This window comes from Oryctolagus cuniculus, chromosome 3 (assembly GCF_051225735.1).
Source record: "Oryctolagus cuniculus isolate XC-2025 breed Fujian yellow rabbit chromosome 3, ASM5122573v1, whole genome shotgun sequence".
Classification (NCBI taxonomy): Eukaryota; Metazoa; Chordata; class Mammalia; order Lagomorpha; family Leporidae; genus Oryctolagus; species Oryctolagus cuniculus.
The window spans coordinates 117,101,825-117,125,640 of record NC_142869.1 but is presented as its reverse complement, the minus strand read 5'-3'; the positions used below and the strand labels follow the sequence as shown (position 1 = coordinate 117,125,640).

At 45.2% G+C, this 23,816-nt stretch overlaps 1 protein-coding gene across 7 annotated transcripts in view; it reads left to right on the top strand.

The window, feature by feature from the left end:
- C3H2orf76 (chromosome 3 C2orf76 homolog) overlaps positions 1–23,816 on the top strand; it is a 93,047-nt gene that overhangs the window by 14,166 nt on the left and 55,065 nt on the right. For 4 of the 7 annotated variants that reach the window (XM_070071021.2, XM_070071020.2, XM_002712379.6 and 1 more), the window contains exons 2-3: positions 15,649–15,718; positions 19,384–19,534. In XM_070071021.2, coding sequence (XP_069927122.2) covers positions 19,402–19,534 — 133 coding nt within the window. In that variant the 5' untranslated portion in view covers positions 15,649–15,718; positions 19,384–19,401. Of the gene's footprint in view, positions 1–4,942; positions 5,192–15,648; positions 15,719–19,383; positions 19,535–23,816 lie in introns of those variants that run through there. The other 3 variants (XM_089329332.1, XM_089329333.1, XM_089329334.1) reach the window with 3 other exon arrangements.

Below are 23,816 nucleotides of genomic sequence, written 5' to 3'. Positions count from 1 at the left end.
TTCATGTCTGTGTCAGTCCTTCTGACTCCATTAATTCCACAGGGCAGTGTAGAGTGACCTGGGAGGCTGTGGCATAGGCAGGGGATTGATCTATAGGACAGCTATAGAACCCAGTTCTTTATAAAAGATTGCAAGCAAACATGGCCAACCTAACCCTGGCTTGAGATCATTATCTTCCTCTTACTGGACAGTACAAACAATCTGCCGTCCAGCATGCCTCCCAGGCTAGTGGGGAAGTACACATCCTTGGGAAGGTGGTTCAGACTCTCTTAGAGTGTGTGGAGTGTGAGCTCTCTCCCAACACAAAAGACAAACATCTGTGTTCTCACGGATGTTTTGAATCAAGAAAAATGGGATTTATATTCAGTGTGCCTTCTTTAAGAAGGAAAGTGTATGCGATATTCTTTTCAAAGGGTTAAGTCAAGTCTCTGACCCTTCAGAAAATCCGGCTGTCCGGAATGGTTTCCTGAGAGTCTTACATACCATAAGCAGAGAAGACAAGCTGTGTTTCTGTGCATTTACCCAGAGTAGCAGGTCAAGGGGATTTCGGGTATTGATTTGTCAGTGGTATTGTATGCTAGGTGTGAACAACAATCAAGGGTTGATGCATTTAGAATTGCTGCAGACTCTTTCTCAGAAAAGGCCAGCTGCTGGTGTCTTCACGCAGCAATGCAGACCCAGCCCACAGCCGTCAGCTGTAGCACATAGTGAGTTTGTACCTGTTGCATTACCTAAACCTGTAGAGATGGAATGCTTTATTTTTTTTAAGCTACCTAAAAAATAGTTGACATCAAATACTTTATAATCATCCGTAAGTTAAAATATTGGGGTCAGCATTTGTTATATTGCCGCTTTGGATGCCAGCATCCCATATTGGAGAACCTGCTGTGAGTTCTGGCTTCTCTGCTTCTGACCCAGCTTCCCGCTGATCTGCATTGTGGGAAGCAGCAGATGACGGCTCAAGGATTTGGGTTCCTACCACCCATGTGGGAACCCAGATTGAGTTCCAGGCTCCTGGCTTTGGCCTGGCTCAGACCTGGCTGTTGCAGACATTTGGGGTGTGATCCAGCACTTAGAACTCTCTGCCTTTAAAATAAAGTGAAAATAAATATTGAAAAAAAAATGTTAAAAGACATCTTAACAGTTTAATCTCAGTGAAACATGATTAAACTGATTTTTCTAAAATCTTGACACTTTTATTTGCATTATGCAATCAAATGAAAAGCCCAGGATGTTTCAGATATTTATTTAATCCTCATATGTTTGGTCTATAGTTGTATGCTTAGTTTCTTCTTATTTATTTATGTGAAAGGTAGAGTTACAGGAAGAGAGGGAGTAAGAGAGAGAAAAATTGTTCTTCTATCCAGTGGTTCACTTTCCAAATAGCTGCAACAGCAGGGCTGGGCCTAGAGCCTGGAACTCCATCTGAGGCTCCCATGTCAGTGGCAGGAGCCCAAGCACTTGGCCATCTTCTGTTGCTTTCTTAGGCCATTAGCAGGGAGCTGGATTGGAAGTGAAGGAGCCAGGGCTTGAACCGGCACTCATCTGGAATGCCAGAACTACAGGCAGTGCCTTAACCTGCTGTGCCACAATGCTGGCCCTAGTTTCTTATTTCAAGAATATACTTTTTAAGAAACTTAAAGTGGATTTTTGCCACTTCCCCCCCTCATTTTATTATAATGAGCGGTTTTTGATATTTCATTATTATTGAGCTACATTTTTAGAATAAAATTTCATTCTTCATCCAGAAATTTTAAAAAGTTGCGCCTTTGAAGTAAACCAGAATGGATTGAAATGGAATTAACATCTTTTTGTCAGTCTTAAATGGGATTTGATTATAAGTTTTTCATCCTTATGAACTAGAAGCTAAAGTTTTATGTAAAGTTATTTATTTGCTGAGGTTAAGTACTCTTTAAAAGGTAGACGTTTGGGTTCGATGGTGTGGCAGAGTGGGTTAAGCCACCATTTGCAGTACTGGCATCCCACATGAGTGCTAGTTTGAATCACAGCTGTTCCACTTCCTGTCCATCTCCCTGCTATGCACCTAGGAAAGCAGCAGAAGATGCCCAAGTGCTTGGCCCCCTGCACCCATGTGGGAGACCCTGGTGAAGTTCCTGGCTCCTGGCTTTGGCTTGGACCTGCCTTGGCAGTTGTGGCCATTTGGGGAGTGAACCAACAAATGGAAGATTTCTCGCTCGCTCTCTGTAACTCTGAATTTCAAAATAATAGATAAAAGGTAGATGTTTATATTCTACCTACTAGCAGGGTGCTAGCTGCTGAATATTTTTGAAGAAGATAATAATAACAACATAGGTTTTTCCTGTAGTCCCCAGCCTTAAACAACAGTTTATGTGTGTGTGTGTGTGTGTGTGTGTAAAATCACATACTTGAAGATATTTAGTAGTATTTCAGGATTATTAACTCCAAAGTCATTGTTTATCGTGTGATTTCCCTCTTATCTGAACTCTGCTTTTTAAAATTTTTATCCCTGGTCATCTGTGCTGATTTAGTTTCTTCACATAAAATATCAATAGACTGTGTTTTATATCTTCTTTTTATGGACTTACTTGTTTTAAAAGAAGACTAGGATGGAGTTCCAAGCCCCTGGCTTTGGCCTGGACCAGCCTGGACCATCCCCACCCAACCAATGCAGCTGTTTGGGAAGTCAGTCAGCAGTTGCAAGATAACTCTCTCTCTCTCCCCCTCCCTGCTCCTCCCCCATTTCTTTATAACTCCACCTTTCAAATAAATAAATCTTCAGATAGATAAAGCAAATTAGAAAGCATCCCCCAAGTGTAGCGCTGAAGTGCTGCCTGGTTTCTGTGCGTGGAGAGGCTGCGGTGTGCCTGCCTGGGAAAAGGCGTGTCTCTCATCAGCTTTGTTCAGGCTTGAGTGGTAGTACTTCCTCCAGCGGTGAGGTCGGTGTCTGCGTGTCACCAGTATATATTAAATCAGGTGTCCTTAGACAGAAAGGTGCATAAGCGAGGTTGTGTATTGACAGTTGCATGAAAATGCCGTGACCCGAGCAGCTCACAGGAGAGCCTGGCCTAACCCCATCTTTCCCCCTGCGGCGGTGGCTCCACATCGGCCTTGTTCAGTGATCACAGCCAGCTTGTTAGACAGCAACTACCTGAGGAACCAGAATCGACTGTAGTGACAGGTCCTTTCTGAGCCGACAGAGATCAGTGTGAAGATAGCAGGCAAGTATTTGGGGAGGTCGCTTGCTCACAGTCAGGCTGGGCTCTGGGATTTCCTGTGCTGTGCCGCCCCCGCCCTGGCTGGCTTACATCCATGGGCAGTTGGATCCCTGCCCCGGGACAGGAGCCAGCTTGGGGAACAGCGGGGCGGCTTAGGGCTTCCTCTGGCTGCTGGATTTCCATCGCAGGCTTGGGAGACTGAGGCTGGAGGTCCTTCTCGGCGGCAGGACTGGACATTCTCATGCCTGCTTCCCTCTCCAAAAAAAAGTGCCCTGCTCTGTAGGATCAGGCCCCTGCACTGCCTAGCCAGGGATTGAGAGTTCCTGTGTGGATCTATATTTGTTTCTTTGTAAAAGTTCTGTTTCGTATTGATACTGTTTTTCTTCCTTGTCCCAAACCAGCTGGGTCAGGTCCCAGGAAGAACAGGTTTTTTAGGCAGGGAGGTTTGGAGACCTTCCTACACCCAAGGCATTCTTGCTTCCCAAAGCCCCACCCTGTGTCAGCAGGAACTCAGGAACCCATGCCTGTCTCCCATGCTGACTCTCACTCATATAGAATTGCAGATGGGATGGCGCTGCATTGAAACGTTCTGTTGAATAGGTATTTAGCTGTGTGTTGTGATTTTTAAAGCATTTCTGTACTCTGAAGCTATACAGTCTTTTCCTGGGTCTCAGACATGGTCTTGGTCCCTGTGTTGTTGATGTGGGATTGCTGGCAGTGTATCCTTAGGGAAAGGAAGAATTTGGGTTCTCCTTCAGTTGCTCATGGGTTCTAGAGATGTTTAGGGGGCCTCTGATGAGCCTTGTGTTGCGTGAGGTGCTAGAGTATGAAAAAAGGCCTCAAGCGTTCTGCCCCTTGGGGAGCCACTTCCTTGAGTGTGTGTTGGGGCAGACAGAGGGGCCTAAGGCTTGGCCGTGGGGAACCAGACCGAAGAGGTGCCCTGGGAGGAGTCCTGCAGATGGAAGCCTCTGTGGGAAGGCACAGTGGCTGCTGAAGGGGTTTGCAGGGAAGCTGGGGAAGGAAAGGTGTGGGAGCCAGGAGCTGGCACTGCGGGGCTGGGAGGGGTTTGTGAAAGGTGGATTGTGATGGTGATAAACACCCCTGAGAAGCAGTGAGGTGTGGATTGGGGAAGGCCTCTTGTGCCACTTAGGCAAGTTCAGACTCCTGCTGCACTGTGGCCTGCTTCTGACGCCTGCAACTGCTGACTGCTTTATGGATGTGTTGGTACCCTCAGTCCTCACCAGCCCTGTAACTGTTAGGCTTACTCCCCCTCTCTATTCCAGTATTCAGTAAGTTCTCTCTTGTTTGCTTTTTCAGTTCTCTCTTCTTTCTTAAATGGGAATTGTCGCTCCCCCTCTTCGTGGAGGAACGACACAGGACCCTGCGTTGTTCTTTCATCTGCTCGGCCCTCCCCGGGTTTACTGCTGGTTCTTCCCGGGTTGGCTACCGTCCCTTCCACCTCCGTGGAAGGGCGGTTCCCCCTAGCCACTTTCCCCACTTCCGCGGGGGAGCGGCACACCGCCGGCCGGCTCTCTCGGGGGCTGCACAGGTGTTCCTCTTAGATGTTCCTGGTGCATGTTGTCTCTCTCCTCCTTTATAGTCCTCTTCCACCAATCCCAACTCTGCTACCCACACGCCGAGTACGCTGCTCTCCTCCAATCAGGAGCAGGTCCTGCTGTTTATTGGTTGAACCGGAGGCAGCTGTGTAGAAGCTGTTTCCTCCTCTCCCAGCGCCATATTGTGGGAGAGCAGATGCATAGAATAAGTCTTAATTCCAGTAACTTAGTCTAGTCCAGAGTTGCTCCCCACAGGAATAGCTAAGTTTTGTTGATGTGTAAGACATTTACATCCATCAGAAAAGTGCAGATAGAAGTATGCTGAGAAATAGCTTAACCCAAAAACACATGGTCAAGGTTTGTGCTTCAAAGAGTGTTAAAAAGTGTAAGACAAGTGACAACCTCTTGGATTCCCATCACTCAGTGACAGCCCCGAAGGTGAGTGCCATCGTGGTGAACACCGTCGATGTCTCCCTGTGCAGATGTTCTCAGTAAAATGCCTGCATTACAAAAGCACACCTGTGGCTTTCTCCCCTGTTTTTCCATCCACTAGGACGTCATGGCCATCTTTCAAAGTTGGCATCTGTAGATCCACATCACGCTTTTGTGGCTGTGGGGTAATTTATTTTATGTTGTGATATAATTTACATAGCCAGTTCTTCATTGATAAACATTTAGATGGATTCTAACTTTATTAGTTAAGCAGCACTTCAGTGAGGCGTGGGTGTTGTGGTACAGCAGGTTAAGCTGCCTCTTGGAATGCCCATATCCTGTGCTGAAGCACTACTCTGCTTCCATTCCAGCTCCCTACTAATGCGCCTGGGCAGCAGTGGTTGATGGCTTTAGTGCTTGGGCCTCTGCCATCCAGATGGAAGACTTGGATGGAGTTCTAGGCTCCTGGTTTCAGCCTGCCCCAGCCCTGGCTTTTGTCATCATTTGGGGAGTGAATCATCAGATGAAAAATCTCTTTCTCTCTCTCTGTGTCTCTTGCTCATTCTGCTTTTCAAATAAATAAAATAGTTTTTTTTTTAAATGATATACTTAAAATCTTCCTTTAATATATGTCTTCGTGCACTTATTATTATAAAATGTGTTCATGGTGAAAAATTTTGAGATGTATGAAAACAGAATACTGAGGTTTCACATACACCCAGTTTAACAATTGATGGTATTCTACAATTCTTTTTTTCATATGTACTTTCCTACATAATTGTTTTTCCTCTTCCAGGGTATTTGAAAGCAAAAACCCATTCTCATATCATTTTTTTCATGTATTCATGTTCTTTAGGCTTTTACGATAAGGACTTAAGGGGTGACTGCTGGGGTGCAGTGGGTTAAGCCTCCACTTGGGATGTCTGTCCCATGTTGGAGTGCTCAGGATCAAGTTCCACCTCTGCTTCTGATCCTGCTTCCTGTGAGTGCACCTGAGGAGGCAACAGGTGATGGCCCGAGAACTGGGAGACCAGGGTGGAGTTCTTGGCCTGGCTCAGATCGGGCTGTTGTGGCCATTTGGGGAGTGAAGATGGATGGAAGATTCATTTTCTCTTTCTCTCTCTCTCATTGTAAAATAAACAGATGTCTCTTTTTTAAAAAGTATAGAAATGGAGAACTTGCCAAGAGCTAGAGAAGGGGAAGGAAAGAGGTAGCCATGGCTATAAAATGTAGCACGAGGTATCCTTGTGATAGAAATGTTCTGATTCTCAACTACGGAGTTACCCATATTTATCTGCACATGGTAGACTTACATAGAACTAAATGAATGCACACACAGGCACACACACACACACAGGCGTGGGTATTTGTTGTAGCAGCTAAGTCACTACTTGACCCGCCTGCTTCCCATAGAGGAGTGTCTGGTTCAAGTCCTGGCTATTCTACTTCTGACCCAGTGTCCTGCAACACATACTCTTGGAGGCAGCGGGGGATGGCTGTGGGAGACCTGGATGGAATTCCGGGCTCCTGACTTCAGGCTGGGGGAGCTCTGGCTTTTTTTAAGCATTTGGGGTGTGACTCAACAGATGGAGGCTCTCTCTCCGTCTCTCTCTCTCTCTTTCTCTCTCTCTGTCTGTCTCCCTGTTTTTCATATATAAATAAAAATGAACAAATTTTTAAAAATTAGTACACACACAAATGTAAAACTAGTGAAATCTGATTAAAGTTAATCAATTGTATCAATGTTAATTCCCTGGTTGTGGTAGTGGATTATACTCAGGCTATTACCATTGGAGAAAAATGGCTGAAGGGCATAAGAGCTTGCTCGCTCACTCTCTTTCTCTCTCTAGAATTTCATATAACTGCACACAAGTCTGCCATTATCTCAAAATGAAAAGTTTCTAAAAATCATCATTCTGAAAATTCTAATGAATTAACAAAAGCAAGCAATGACCCTTAAAAGAGTGTAAAAGCCGTCAGGTAAGAGATTGATGGATGGGGAGCCTTGGAACAGATACGTCATGGACTGGCAACACCTGAACACACGACTCAATCTTTTAATCTTTTTTTTTTTTTATTTGAAAGTCAGAGGTACACACAGAGAGAAGGAGAGGCAGACAGAGAGAGAGAGAGAGGAGAGAGAGAGGTGTCTTCCATCTGCTGGTTCATTCCCCAGATGGCTGCAATGGCCAGAGCTGCGCTGATCCAAAGCCAGGAGCCAGGAGCTTCTTCCGGATCTCCCATGTGGGTGCAGGGGCCCAAGGATTTGAGCTATCTTCCACTGCTTTCCCAGGCCATCAGCAGAAAGCTGGATTGGAAGTTGAGCAACTGGGGCTCAAACCGGTGCCCATATGGGATGCACTGCAGGCGGTGGCTTTACCTGCTACGCCACAATGCCAGCCCCGCACACTACTCAATCTTAACCAATGAAACAACCACATGGAACCCCCGGTTTAGTGGCACTGAATGGGGTGTGGAGGAGCATGTGAAAAGAGAGCATGAGGAGACCTTCAGCCAAGTTCAAATGATGGAAAACTGCAGAAACGTCGGGGGTTTCTTCTGTAAATAAATAACACGAGAATGAAGGGAGGAAGGTCCCACATTTTAAAAGCCTTAACAGGTGTAACTATGAGCATTTAGAACTCATATGCATCCTGATTTGCGTAATATCAGAGGTTTCTGGAATCAATGTTAGTTCTGTTTATATATTTTTGGGTAATGCTTTTTAAAAGCATTTATTTATTTGAGAGGCAGAGTGATGGAGAGACAGAGGAAGAGATCCTGTGCCTACTGGTTCACTCCCCTAATGATTGCAACAGCCAGAACTGCACCAGGCTGAGACCGGAAGTTGGGAATTCTATCTGGGGCTCTCACATGGGTGGCAGGAGCCCAAGAACTTGGGCCATCTTCCTCTGCCTTCTGAGGCACATTGAGAGAAAAAGCTCCAAGGGCCAACACTGTGGCATTGGAGGTTAAAGCCCCAGCCTGCAGTGCCAGTATCTCATACGGCTGCCGGTTCCAGTCCCAGCTGCTCCACTTCCAATCCAGCTCTCTGCTATGGCCTGGGAAAGCAGTAGAAGATGGATCAAGTCCTTGGGCCCCTGCATCCACATGGGAGACCTGGAAGAAGCTCCTGGCTTTGGATCAGCTCAGCTCTGGCTGTTGCTATCATTTGGGGAGTGAACCAGCAGATGGAAGACCTCTCTCTCTCTCTCTCTCTCTCTCTCTCTCTCTCTGGCTCTGCTTCTCTCTGTAACTCTGTCTTACAAATAAATAAAATACACCTTAAAAAAAAAGAGAGAGAGAAAGCTCCATCAGAAGCAGAGTAGCTGGGACTTGAACCAGAGCTTTGATATGGGATGCTGGTGTCGCAAATGGCAGCTTAACCAATAGCAGCACAATGCGGGCCCCAAACATATGGTAATGCTTCCAAGTCCCAACCAACCGCACCCAATGAAGCCCCCGTTTTTATAATTTTGTCATTACAAGAATGACCTGGCCAGCGGCGTGGCTCACTAGGCTAATCCTCCGCCTCCTTGCTGCACCGGCACACTGGGTTCTAGTCCCAGTTGGGGCGCTGGATTCTGTTCCGGTTGCCCCTCTTCCAGTCCAGCTCTCTTCTATGGCCCAGGAATGCAGTGGAGGATGGCCCAAGTGCTTGGGCCCTGCACCCCATGGGAGACCAGGATAAGTACCTGGCTCCTGCCATCGGATCAGCGCGGTGCGCCGGCCGCAGCGCACCGGCCGCGGCGGCCATTGGAGGGTGAACCAACGGCAAAGGAAGACCTTTCTCTCTGTCTCTCTCTCTCTCACTGTCCACTCTGCCTGTCAAAAAAAAAATTAAAAAAAAAAGAATGACCTATAAATGGAATTATACAGTATACAACCTCTTGAGATTGGCTTTTTCCATTCAGCTTAATTCCCTTGAGATCCATCCGGAGTGTCTGAGCATCAGCGGTTCATTCCTCTGTTACTGAGTGGTATCTAATGGTATGAATATACTGCAGTCTGACCATTCATGTTTGGGCGGACATTTGTGTTGTTTCTCGTTGTGCAATGGCTATGCTGTGAGCAAACATAAATCATTGTTTTTCTGGCATAAATGTCCAAGAATGCAGTTTCTGGGCTGTGTGGTAAACATGTTTATCATTTTCATTTCCAGAGTGGCTGTACCATTTTATATTCCCACCAGCAATGAATGAGTGATCTAATTTCTCTGCATTCTCCCCAACAGTTAGGGTTTTCATTATGCTTTATTCTAGCCATTCTGATAGCTATGCAAATGACAATTGGTTTAATCTGAGAGGCAGGGAGACAGAGACTGACAATGACAGTTTTTAAATCCAGTCATTCTGTCAGTGCTTTTTAGCTGAGCCTTCTATAAAGAACTTTTCTTCCTGCTGGTTTAATAATCCTACAATGCAGTCTGTAGTAGTCAGCTTTTTGGTACTAAAACAAAATACTCTGATACAGGGGCTGGTGTGCTGGTGCGGTGGGTTAAGCCACTGCTTGTGACACTGGCATTCGATATTGGAGTTCAGGTCTCAGCTGCTCAGCTTCCAATTCAGCTTTCTGCTAATCCTCCTGGGAAGGCAGTGGCTAATTGCTCAAGTACTTGGACCCCTGTCACCCACATGGGAGATAGATAGATAGACAGACAGACTGACAGATAGATGAATGACTAAGTTAATGAGGACATGAGTAAATAAATAAAACCAGTCTTTTAAAAATACTTGAGAGAAGCTACTTAAAAGGAACATGCTTTGGGGTTGGCACTGTGGCGCAGTAGGTTAATCCTCTGCCTGCGGCGCCGACATCCCATATGGGCGCCGGTTCAAATCCCGGCTGTTCCTCTTCCAATCCAGCTCTCTGCTGTGGCCTGGGAAAGCAGTAGAAGATGGCCCAAGTCCTTGGGCCCCTGTACCCGTGTGTGAGACCCGGAAGAAGCTCCTGGCTCCTGGCTTCAGATTGGTTCAGCGCCGGCTGTTGCAGCCATCTGGGGAGTGAACCAGCGGATGGAAGACCTCTCTCTGCCTCTGCCTCTGCTTCTCTTTCTAGCTCTTTCAAATAAATAATTCTTTTTTTTTTAAAAAAAGGAACATGCTTTATCTTGGCTCGTGGTTCTGGAAGTTCACTGTCCGTTGTTCAGGTCCGTTGGTTTGGCCTCTGGCAGAGTCCTGAGGTGGCACAGAGTATCACATGTATGTCTGTAATTCCAGGTGGTATCTAATACAACTATCAGGAGCTAATCCTGACTACACCCTAATGAGCCAATCTAAATGAATCACTTCCCAAAGATCCCACCTACAGACACCATAAATGTAGTAAGTTTCATTCTCTTAATGCCATTAACATAGAATTTTGGGGACTAAACCTTTCTTTTAAAAAATATTTATTTATTTACTTGAAAGGCAGAGTTACAGAGAGCCAGAGACAGAGGCAGAGAGAGAGAGATCTTCCATCTGCTGGTTCACTCCCCAAATGGCTGCAATGGCCAGAGCTGGGCTGATCCAAAGCCAGGAGCCAGGAGCTTCCTCCAGGTCTCCCACATAGGTGCAGGGGCCCAAGGACTTTGGCCATCTTCCACTGCTTTCCCAGGCCATAACAGAGAGCTGGATTGGAAGTGGAGTAGCCAGGACTCTAACTGGCATTCATATTGGGTGCTGGCGCTGCAGGAGGCAACTTTACCCTCTATGCCATAATGCCAGCCCCCAATGGACCAAGTCTTTCACATGTGGATCTTTAGGGGGACATTCAACACCCAAAGCTGAGCCCCACATGGGTGGTCTGAACAAGAGAGGAAGGATAAATATTTGAGTATTGTTCTCATTTCCATCTCTGCCTTGGTAAGCCAATTTTTACAGAACCTAATTAGTTGTATTAAAGATTTATTTATTTGAGAAGGAGGTAGAGAAGAGATGCATAGAAATGGTAAGAGTAGGGGAAGAGAGAGAGAGAAAGCAAGCTCCTCACCTTTTGTTCACTCCCCAAATGCCCACAGTGACCAGGAGTGGGCCAAGCTGAAACTAGGAACCAGGGTCTCAGTCTAGGTCTGTCATGTGGATGGCAGGAACCCAGTTACGTGAGCCATCACCAGTGCTCTCCAGGGTCTGCATTAGCAGGAAGCTGGAGTCAGGAAGTAGAGCCAGGTATTGAACCCAGGCACTCTGACTTAGGATGTGGGCATCTTAACCTTTAGGCCAAACGCCTGCCCTTAATTAGCTCTTTAAGGGCATCATTATAAACTCGTGGTTTAGGAGAACACTTGATGTGATTATCTTCCCAGGGTGAGATGTTAGAGGAGAAAGCACTGTGTCAGAGCACAGAAATGTAGAATTCTGATACAATTACCACTGAGTCTCCAGAAAGAGTTCAGTATGTTCTCACAACTAGTCTGTAGAAACACTTGTTTCTCGGTATCCTTGGCAACACTGATTTGGTCAGTTTTTAAGTTTTTTCATTGTACTCGTCAGATGGCAAAATTGGTATTGTACTGCAGTCTTTTAGCTGTAAGTAAAGTGGACCTTTTGACAATGACTTAAAAAAAATTTAGGCAGTTGCTTGTGAGTTACCTTGACCCTCGTTTCTGCGAGAATATTGGCCCTTTCTAACATTTTTGTTTGATGGCTACTGCTTTCTGTTTACTTATAGCATTTGTTTCCTACTTTAAGATCGTAAAAATAGGCTGATCTTCTTCTGTTGCCTGTCTGTGAGTATATAGTTAAATATTTGTTCTATGCACAGCTTGCTTTCCTAAGGACTGAGGTAAGAATCCAGCACGCCTTTACCCCAAGTGCTGATCAGTTTTCCCAATGCCTTTTAATTAACTATCTACCTCCATTATTCGAAATGCCACCTTTATGAGTGCTTTTGTAATCTTGAATCTGAGTATTTTGTTATGCTCCTTGGAGTTGTCTGTATTTCTGTGCCAGTAGGACAGTTTCTGTTACTTGATTTTCCATGAGCATTTTTGTTACTAAATTTCATAAAGTTTTGAAAATCATATGTACTTAAGACTTGCTTTGTACTATATTTTAATAATTAGTGCTGCCAGCCTCTTCTTTTTTCTTCTTTCTGACAAAGCTTACAAATTATTCCAGAGATTTTAGAAAGATTTGTGTCAAGTTCCTCAAACAACTCTTCTGTGTTTTGCTTGGGATTTTATTGGTTATGGATTAATCAACTTTGAGTCTTTACACTCAAGAACAGGATCTTTCATTTCATTTATCTCTCTCTGTCTCTCTCTTTTAAAGATTTATTTATTTATTTATTTATTTATCTGGAAGTCAGAGAAGGAGAGGCAGAGAGAGAGAGAGAGTGAGTGAGTGAGTGTCTTCTATCTGCTGGTTCACTCCTCAATTGGCCGCAATGGCCGGAGCTGTGCTGTTCCAAAGCCAGGAGCCAGGAGCTTCTTCTGGGTCTCACATATGGGTGCAGGGGCCCAAGGACTTGGGCAATCTTCTACTGCTTTCCCAGGCCATAGCAGAGAGCTGGATGGGAAGTGGAGCAGCCGGGACTCGAACTGGCGCCCCTATGGGATGCTGGCACTGCAGGCCAGCGTGTTAACCTGCTGTGCCATAGCACCAGCCCCCATTTCATTTATTTCAATCTTTTTATTCTGGGATATTTTCAGTTAATTTATCCCTGAGTTGATTCTTGTTGGTTTCTCAGTTCCTGCCTTTGAGGAATGCCTTTACATTTGATCAGATTATTATTATTATTTTTTTAAGTAGGTCAAACCTTCTGGGCAAATGTCAGATTTTGTAATCTGTACGAGAGGCTTTCAGGGAGTCAGTTCCCTAAGCTAATGACCTGCATTACCCACTGTGCTTCAGGAACATCGAGTGATGGTTCCATCTGATAGGAGCTGATGTGTAGTCACTGGCTATAAATTACAGCCAGTTCCTGAAGATGACCATACATTGTTGACCAAAATTAGATGTAACACAGATTGGGAGTTTTAAATTGAAAACGTCAACTGTTTAAGTACAGCATTTAGGCATTTTTTTTTATTAAGTGGAAACAGAAAACCCAGACCTACAATTATAAAAGAGTTTTATAAGGATACTTGTGCCAGCCTGCTTGGCCTTTTGGGTTGGACCATTGCTCCGGGGGATTATCATTTTTGTCTGCTGCTTATATGACCTTTGTTTATGCTCAGACCTATTTTTCCCCATGTAGAAGGACAATGGTTACTAATAATGGTTAAAGCAGGTACTATTTATTGAGCCCCTTCTTTGTGCTATGTCCTAAGTGTTTAACTAATGGTAACTTCATAAATTCACTGAACAACATTTTATAAGAAGTTATTTATTCTGAAGAGAGAGAGAGGGAGGGAAGGGGGGAGAGAGAATCTTTCCTCTGCTATTTACTCCTCAAATGCCCCTACAGCCAAAACTGGACCAGGTCAAAGATAGGAGCCTGGTGTTTAATCAGCGTCTCCGACATGAGCGTCAGGGACCCAAGGACTTGGGCCATCACCTGCTGCCTCCCAGAGCTGGACCTGAACCCCGGCACTCTGCTGTGGGATGTGGGAATCCCAGGTGGCCTTTCAACCCCTACACTAAACCTCCACCCCATGCTGAACAACTCTCCAAGGAATTCTCATTTAATATATCAGCCAGTTGCAGATAGGAGGTAGACTGGACATTTATTTACGTTAAATCTGTTTAGCTCTCTGTTCTTTGTGGCCTTGGTCTGAGCTGTGGGCTCTAAGGTGTGTGTGGGTATAGGTGGGTGTAGGTGGGTGTAGGTTGGTGTGAGGTGTCAGATGCTCCCATTGAGTGTCTTTGTGTTAAGACTGAGAAGTGACCACGGCTTTAACAAACCTGCCAACACTCTTTCTAAAATGCAGAAGGCTTCTAAAATATCTTTCTCTCAAGAGTTATTCTTTTTTTTTAAAAATTTCTTTTTTTTTTTTAATTTTTTGTTCCCAAAGAAACCCTTTTTTTTTTTTTTTTGACAGGCAGAGTGGACAGTGAGAGAGAGACAGAGAGAAAGGTCCTCCTTTGCTGTTGGTTCACCCTCCAATGGCCGCTGCGGCTGGTGCGCTGCGGCCGGCGCACCATGCTGATCCGATGGCAGGAGCCAGGTACTTATCCTGGTCTCCCATGGGGTGCAGGGCCCAAGTACTTGGGCCACCCTCCACTGCACTCCCTGGCCACAGCAGAGAGCTGGCCTGGAAGAGAGGCAACCGGGACAGAATCCGGCACCCCGACCAGGACTAGAACCTGGTGTGCCGGCGCCGCAAGACGGAGGATTAGCCTAGTGAGCCGTGGCGCCAGCCTCAAGAGTTATTCTTTATTAAGAATTTCAGTATGTTTTCAATTTTTATTTTGTAGGTGATTGCTGAACCACTATTATTTTGTGGAGTCTAGGATCAGATTTTCTGGGGAGACCAGACTTAATAAGAAATAATATAATAACCAATACTGGATTATCAGAAGATTTGTTAAGCTCCTTAAATGCTAAACAAGATTATAAGGAGAATCCTCACCCTACTTTAGGGGGATAATCTGTCTTCAGGTTCTTTAAAAGCACATACTTAATCATAAACAGTATGCTAACTTTAATTACAGCAGTATTAATACAGCTGGGCCCTTTGCTTTTTATAGATAATGGGTTGTATATTCTCTCAAACTTAGTAAAATAGTTGTATAAACATTTCTTGATGATGCAACTTTCCAGGAACTTAATTAATGTGGCTGTGTACATTATTAAGTATGTAAGACATACTGAAAGGCATAGAGAGTAACATCCTCAGATTATCCATGCACTTAACATCCTGCTTAGGACATGAAATGTTACCAGCATATTGAGCCCCTGGGTGCCCCTTCCCAACTGTATAATTATACCTCTGCCTCAGAGAGGGCAATTAATCATCTCATTTCAAACATAATAAAGTCTGTGTTTCTGAATTTTGTATAAATTATAGTATACTCCGTACTACACCTTGCTTTTTAAAAGTTTTTTAAGGATTTATGTGAGAGGCAGAGAGAGACACACAGAGACTGTGTCTAGTTCATTCCCCAGTGACCTGCAATGGCTGGGGCTGGAGCCAGGAGCCAGGCTTTCAATCTGGGTCTCCCCCTTGTCTGGCAGGAACCCAACCAGTGGAGTCATTGCCGTTGCCACCCAAGGTCTGCATTAGCAGGAAGCTGAAATCGAGTCAGAGCTGGGAGTTGAACTTAGACACCATAGTTTAGGATGTCAGTGCCCTATGCAGCATCTTAACTCCTAGGCCAAACACTTGCCCCTTCAACTTGCTTTTCCCACTTAGTATTCTGTTTTTGAGGTTCATCCATGTTGATATGTGCAATTCTAGACCATTTGTTTTTCCTGCTTGTAATACTCCGTTGTGTAAGTATGCCATCATTTGTGTCCCCCTTTCTTGTTGGTGAGCAGTTAGTTGTTTCCAGTTTTTGTGACTAGTAAAACGTGTTGATGTTAGTGTTCTTTTTCAGTTGTCCTTCCACATAGATGTGAGAGATCCCCAGGGGTGCCTCCTGATGAACGTAACTGCTGGTTTGAAAGGTATGTGTGTCTTCAGCTTTGCCAAATATTGCCAGATTATCTCTGAAAGTAGGGTGCCCATCTGGACGCCCACCTTCACTGATGGGGTTCTCATTGTTCTGCACCGTTGTCGACATCAGATATTGTTAGACTTCCATTTGTCAGTGTGATGAGAAATAGATCCCAATGTTATGCTGAATTTCTGTGATTACTAGTGAGGTCAATTATCTCTTCTTACATTTGTTAGCATTACAGATGGTTTTTCCTTATTATGGTGAGTCCTCTGTATCTATGAGTTCCACATATGTGGGTTCTGCACCCATGGCTTCAACCAAACATGGTTTGGAAATATTAGGCCGGCGCCGCGGCTCACTAGGCTAATCCTCCGCCTAGCGGCGCCGGCACACCGGGTTCTAGTCCCGGTTGGGGCGCCAGATTCTGTCCTGGTTGCCCCTCTTCCAGGTCAGCTCTCTGCTGTGGCCAGGGAGTGCAGTGGAGGATGGCCCAAGTGCTTGGGCCCTGCACCCCATGGGAGACCAGGAAAAGCACCTGGCTCCTGGCTCCTGCCATCGGATCAGCGCGGTGTGCCGGCCACAGCGCGCCGGCCGCGGCGGCCATTGGAGGGTGAACCAACGGCAAAAGGAAGACCTTTCTCTCTGTCTCTCTGTCTCTCACTGTCCACTCTGCCTGTCAAAAAATAAAAAAATAATAAAAAAATTAAAAAATTAAAAAAAAATTTAAAAAAAATATTAAAAAATAATCTGTATCTGTATTAAACATGTGCAGACTTTTCCCCCGTCATTATTCCCTAAACAATATACTTTACTTTTTTTAAAAAGATTTGTTTATTTATTTGAAAGAGTTACACAGAGAGAGGAGAGGCAGAGAGAGAAAGAAAGAGAGAAAGAGAGAGAGAGAGAGAGGGGGGTCTTCCATCCACTGGTTCACTCCCCAATTGGCCACAATGGCTGGAGCTGTGCCGATCCGAAGCCAGGAGCCAGGAGCTTCTTCCCAGTCTCCCACGTGGGTGCAGGGGCCCAAGGACTTGGGCCATCTTCCACTGCTTTCCTGGGCCATAGCAGAGAGCTGGATTGGAAGTGGAGCAGCCGGGTCTGGAAACAGTGCCCATATGGGATGCTGGTGCTTCAGGCCAGGGCATTAACCCACTGCGCCACAGCTTTGGCCCCTAAACGATATACTTTAACAACTACCTACATAGTATTCACACTATGTTAGATATAAGTGATCTAGAGGTGATTTAAAGCCTATGGGATGAGTGTAAAAGGAAACCAGGCCTTGTCTTTAGACTGGCTCATTTCACCTCTCTGTACTGAGGCTGGGTTTTTAGGGTCTTCCTGGCTGTTAGGTTTTTTTCAGGCCCCCTAAGAGTGACAAGAGAATCCAGTACTCCTTTCTCTGAGATACAAGCACCTAAGAGCTGTAACTAGACTGCTGTGGACCTACCTCAACCTTGACCCCAGAGTCTTTTTGGATATCCACTGAAGAAAATTCTCAGGATTCAGCCTCTCATACCATCTGCCCAGAAATGTCGACAAAGGGCCTTAGTAACCTGACTCTGCCACCAAATTCCCTTCCCCTGTACCAGGAGACCCTCCTCAACGGCCTGACCGAGTTGAGAAGATGATGTTCCTTCCAGGTGCCCAAAAGGAGGCAGAAGCAGGGACGTTTTATCTGAATGGAGAGGAAGACTGGCACACCTGGGGTACCTCTTAATGAACAGATATTCTCAGCTTAAAAAAGATCACAGGAGCGTTGGTCCTAAGGGAGTTCAGAGTGAATCAGGAAGTGAGGCATTCAGATGCCGCTGCCTTTATCATGGATAGGACCCTTCAGAGAGTGCTACGACGGGAATGGATTATGACTAAGTCAGTTTAGGCGTAAGCCTTATTCTTATACTGTTCTTGCTAGTAATTTCATGTAGTAGACAGAGAAACCGATTCTATGCTGAAATAGACTTGTATACCTATACTTTTGAAAACCTAGGATATGAGTTGTGATACGTTTCTCTTCCTACCTTGATAGCAGTAATTTATGTGGACTCCATAGTTGGATTGTATCTGAATGACTTCCAGTATACTTCACTTCTTTCTGATTTGACCCAGAGAAGCAGCACCAGTGCGTTTCAAGTATTCCCAAGTGTTTTAGAAGACTGAAGTCAATGAGATGAGACCCAGCACCAAGAACTTACGTGCAGAGTACCCTGTGGGAAAGGAATGTAAAGAAAGCATTGGGTATTTTGGCTACAGCATAATAATCAGGGCAGATAATTAGATATTCTGGCTTTCAAATGTTTGGATTGCAATAAAAGGAAATTTTGATGTGCTGTATCAAAAGAAGCAATTCAGTCTATGGGAGGATTGGATAGGTTCCATATAAATACTGTGCCATTTTATAAAGGGACTTGAGCATCATGGATTTAGGTATCTATGGGAGATTCTGCCATCATTCCCCCAAGGATAATGAAGAGTGACTGTTATTGTATATCCTGGTTTAAAGTTACATGCAAAGTTGAAAATAGCATGGAGTGGCTACTACTAAAGAGAAGTATATCAAGCTGATATCCTTAAAACACTAGACACTTGGCAGATTGTTCTGGAGATAATAACTTTGGAATGTTTTTAAAGCACAGTAGAAAGTGTGGATGTTGAATTAAGTTTATGCTTGATTCCTGGCTCCATTACTTACCAACTGTATGACCTTGGGTCATTTATGCAGTCTTATTGAATCTGTCTCCTCATTAAAAATAAATGCTTTGGTGGGGCCAGTACTGTGGTGCAGCAGGTTTAATGCCCTGGCCTGCAGAGCCAGCATCCCTTATGGGCACTGGTTTGAGACCCGGCTGCTCCACTTCCCATCCAGCTCTCTGCTATGGCCTGGAAAAACAGTAGAAGATGGCCCAAGTCCTTGGGCCCCTGCACCCACATGGGAGACCTGGAAGAAGCTCCTGACTCCTGGCTTTGGATCAGCACAGCTCCAGCTGTTGCAGCCAGTTGGGGAGTGAACCATCGGAAGAAGGACCTCTCTCTCTCTCTGCTTCTCCTCTCTCTGTGTAACTCTTTCAACTAAAATAAATAAATAAATCTTTTAAAACAATGCTTTGGTGAGAGAATTAAATGAGATAACACCTGGCACCTAGGCCTAGTACATAGCTTTGAGGATGGGCTGTGCATATCCAACTTCAAGGTTGTGAAAAAGGAGTAGGAACATGGCATATAGTTAAATAATCAGTCCTGAAAGCCAACAGTATTTCTGAGATTGAAATGCCCTCCATGGACTGTTGACTCTAATATTAATGTATTTCTGTCTCAGGATCCACTGGCACAGAAAATCCAAAGGTGTCATGTGTCTGCCACGTAACTTGCATTTGGCCACACACACACACACACACGTGCCCTCATGGCATTGCTGTTTATCTTCTGTGCTCTGTCAATCTCCTACCCTTCAGACCTCTGCTACTGACAGAGCTGTCCAGGATCTCTGCATAGGTGGACATAATCTTGGGCCTCTTTTGGGTGTTCTGGACTCCAGCTTCCATTGGGGAACTCTGTCAGTGACCACACAGCATGGAGGGATGGGCTGGGTGCAGAGAGCTGGGGTGGAATGTGGGCTGGGACCCTGTAGATAATTGTGAGTTGATCTTGTTTAGACCATTCTTGTGTCTCCAGCCACAGGAATTTCTTCACATGGCTCCTGAAGAAGTGACCATCACAGTTCGCCTCATTCGTTCATTTGAACACCGCAACTTCAAACCCATAGTGTATCATGGGATTAACTTGGACCAAACCGTAAAGGAATTTATAGTATTCCTAAAGCAAGGTAGGCAATATTACATTTGGGTTTATTAGTATTAAAAATAGTTGACTGTGACACTAATCATGACCAATTTTAAAAATATTTATTTGAGAGACTGAGCAAGAGAGGTTGAGTACTCCTGTGTGATGTTTCACTCCTTAAATGCCTGCACACCAAAACCAGGAGCTGGGAACTCAGTCAAACTCCTCCCAATGCATGGTGGGGACCCAATTATGTGAGCTTCCTCTCAGGGTCTGCATTGTCAGTAAGCTGGAATTGAGAGCAGAGCTGGGACTTGAACCCAGGCACTCCAATATGGGAAGTGGGCATCCCAATGTGAGTCTTAAACGCTATGTCAAGTGCCTATTCCCACCTCTGATTTTAATTACTGAAGTGTTTTGCTCATTCACATTTGATAAAACATCTAGGGTAAGCTTTTATTATTTTAATTGGAGTGTCATTTATGTGGGGTGCAATGCACAGATCACCATGTACTCTTTCAGGGATTTGGGCAAATATATCCTTCATATCTGACAATTTTGTTTGTATATCTATATATTTTTTGGCTTGGCTTGGACATAATTTCAGACTGACGACAGGCAGTTGCAAGGACAGGACGGTGTCCCTGATGCTCTTCACACAGTTCCTCAAATGCTAACACAATCTGAAGTTTCTCTCCCCCTCTGTCTCTCTCCCCTTCTCTTTCCTGCTCCTCTTTCTCTCCTTACCCACCTTAGTCCCTTAGTTTTTTCTTTCTGAACCATTTAGAAATATGTGACTGAATCCGCACATTTCAGTGTGTATTTCCTAAACACTTGGAATTCTCATTCTCTTTTGTAACCACTGTACAAAGATCAAAATCAAAAACTTGGCATTGAAACAATGCTGTTGTTTGATTTAGAGACCCAATTGTCCCAATAAGGTCTTTCATAACAAAAGAAAAGTACGTCATATGTTGTGTTCAGTTCCTTTAATCTGAAACATTTTGGAGTCTTCTGTTTATTTCATCACGTTGATGACTTCTAAAATATATATTTATTTGAAAGAGAGAGAGCAAGAGAGAGAGAGACACTATGAGAACCTTCCATCCACTGTTCCCTTCCAAAATGTCACCAACAGCCAGGTCTGGACCAGGCCAAAGCCAGGAGCCTGGGACTCTATCTGGGTCTTACACATGGGTGGCAGGGACCCAAGTACTTGAGCCATTCTCTGCTGCCTTCCCAGGCGCATTAGGAGGTAGCTGGATCGGAAGCAGGGTCGTGAGACTGCAGGTGACACTCTGATAGGGAATGCTGGCGTCACAAGCAGTGGTTTAACCCACCATGTACAGTGCTGGCCCCATATTGATAATTTTGCATAGAACAGATAGTTATGTTTTCAGAATCCTCCTCAGCTGGTCTGGTCTCATGTTTTCTCTTGGGTTAGATTTCAGCTGTGCCTTTGGCGGGAAACTTGTAGAAGGGGTGCTGGCGTCAACTCAGTGCCTCCCAGCAGGACGAGTCCCATTGATTAAGGTGTCTGCCAGCTTTCCTCACCATAAACTTCATTATAATTCAAAAGTACCTGTTAGGGGTATTGTCTGAGACTGTGTGAGTATCCCATTCTCAAATTTTCATCTACTATCACAGCTTTCTTTGATAATTTATGCCTGAATCAGTTATTATGCAGATTGGCACATGGTTTTTCTATTTCTGCCACTCCTTCCACATATTTTAGTTGCCTTTCCATAGTAAGGAAGAGCTTTCTCCCAGCCCCTTCCCATTAATGTGATTCCTTGTTTGTATCTCTGTGGTCTCCTGAATTCCCACTTTATCATTCTTTATTACTTTATTTATTTTGGTGCCCCAATATCCCCATCTTGGGATCCCCTTCAGCCTAACTCCTGTGTCCTTTCAACATGTCCACATCCATCTTTGAGTGCCTCCTTACTCTTTGGCAGAAGATGTTCTAGACTTCTGGTCTTCACTTGGCCCAGCCTTGGACCAGCCAGCTCTCTGGGGCGCTCCTGATACGTGACTAGAGAACGGTGTTTGGAAACCAGGAGTCAGTTTGCTTGTGTGTGCAATGCAGGTGTGGATAGCTAACTTTGTAAAACATAGTGAATCCTCAGCATGTGACTTCCTGATGGACATGGTCAATTTTCTCAACTCGTCTCCCTTGTGTGTATTTCTCCTTTGTAGTCTTGGGTGGTTTTGCCCTCCTGCCTTGTTTGAGTAGTACACAGTGCATACAGAGCCATGTATACAGTACACACAGAGCCGTGGAGAAGACCGGGGCCAGTCACTGTACCTGGTGGTGACTGTTCACAGGGTTTCATTGGGAGGAAGTAGCGTCAGCAGATGTGAGGGCTCCGTCCTTTGGGGGTGTTGCTTAATAATCAGTGTCAAGTGGAGCTGCGCAGAGGAAGGCTTTGTGTGTGTGACAAGTAAAGGAGACACTGGGAAGCAGAGCACCCCAGAGAAGCGCTTTCCAGGGATTTCTTTTTTTAAAGATTTATTTATTTATTTATTTGAAAGTCAGAGTTACACAGAGAGAAGGAGAGGCAGAGAGAGAGAGAGAGAGAAATAGAGAGAGAGAGAGAGAGAGAGAGAGAGGTCTTCCATCCATTGGTCCACTCTCCAATTGGCCACAATGGCCAGAGCTGAGGTGATCGGAAGCCAGGAGCCAGGAACTTCTTCCAGGTCTCCCACATGGGTGAGGGGCCCAAGGACTTGGGCCATCTTCTACTGCTTTCCCAGGCCATAGCAGAGAGCTGGATTAGAAGTGGAGCAGCTGGGTCTTGAACCGGTGTCCATATGGGATGCTGGCACTGCAGGCAGCAGCTTCACCCGCTAAGCCACAGGGCTTTTACAGCAAGGACGGGGGGTGTCCAGGATGTAGGAAAGGTGGAGTGAGAGGGCCCTTCCTCTGTTTCAAACTCTGTGGAGTGACAGAGATGGGGAGAGAGAGAGAGAAAGATCTTCCATCTTTTCGTTCACTCCTCAAATGGCCACAACAGCCAAAGCTGGGTCAGGCTGAAGCCAGGAGCCAGGAACTTGATCCAGGTCTCCCACATGGGTGACAGGGACTCTACATGCTTGGACCATCTTCTGCTGCCTTACCAGGCCCATTAGCAGGGAGTTGGGTTGGAAGTGGAGCAGCCAGGACTCAAACCAGCGCTCCAATATGGCGTACTGGCTTTGCTGGCAGCAGCCTATCCCAGTGCACCACAATGCTAGTCCTGAGTGTAAAGTTTTATGGCTCTGTTCTTCATTACTGGGGGGAAATTCAAAGTACTGAGATAATCTTGTTGGAGAAGAAAAATTATTTTTCCTCAACCTTTATAAAATCTTATCTGGAAAGGATCCTATACCAAAAGATTTAGCAGGAGAAATGAACAAGCTTGTCAACATGCATATTTAATACATATCAAGAGAAAAATAAACAGGTCCATTAGCATGCGTATTTCATATATACAAGGGAGACACCCAGAGAATGAGTAGCTCTCTGAGAGGTGGCTTTGAATTCCTGCTCATAAAGCATCTCCAACAAACAATGCTGAATTTTCAGAGAAAAAGATAAAGAAAAAGGACTTTGAGTGTCTTGTGGCAACAACCTGAGAGAAAGCAGAGGACTGATAAGTGCTCATGAGTAAAGCGAATTTTGGGCCCAGGGGTCTGCAATTTTCTTCAGCAGTTGCTCTCTGTTCTCCCTGGAAGAGAAGGGAGGTGGGAGAGCTTTTGTCTGTGGAACCTGCAGCCTACTTGTCAGCAAATAGAGGGAGGAGGGCAGAGAATTCCCCTGCATGTGTGTCTTAATTCCATTCCGCCCCAAAACAGTCCTTATGCCAAAGAGGCATATTTTAGGGTGACATTTTCTGGTCCCCACAATATCAGAGAATGTTCTGCTTACTTGAAGCATATTCAGGCTGCAAAATAGAAAGCAGTGCCCACATGTTTTTATCTTTCTTTCTGTGTGTGATGGGTTACAGCACTTCTCTGTGTCCAGCCAGCCAGGGCTCTGACCGTCTTCTGGAAGCCTTGAGAGTAGCATGTAACCTTCAGCTGCTGCAGGCCGGCGGGCGAGGTCTTTCCAGGGTCACTGTGTTCTTCTCTTGCCAGGTTCCACAGGCTGCCTGCCGCAGCACAGCAGTGGCTCTGGCCTCAGGCCTGAACACATCCCTCGCCCACGTTAGTAATGGCATCACCGGGCTTGTTCCATTTGTGCCTGTGGGGCTATGTATTCCACCCACTCAAAGGGTAACTTTTGGGGAACAGATTTCTTTTGAGTTGTGGGCTGTGTGTCCAAACCTTTCTTTGTCTTCTGA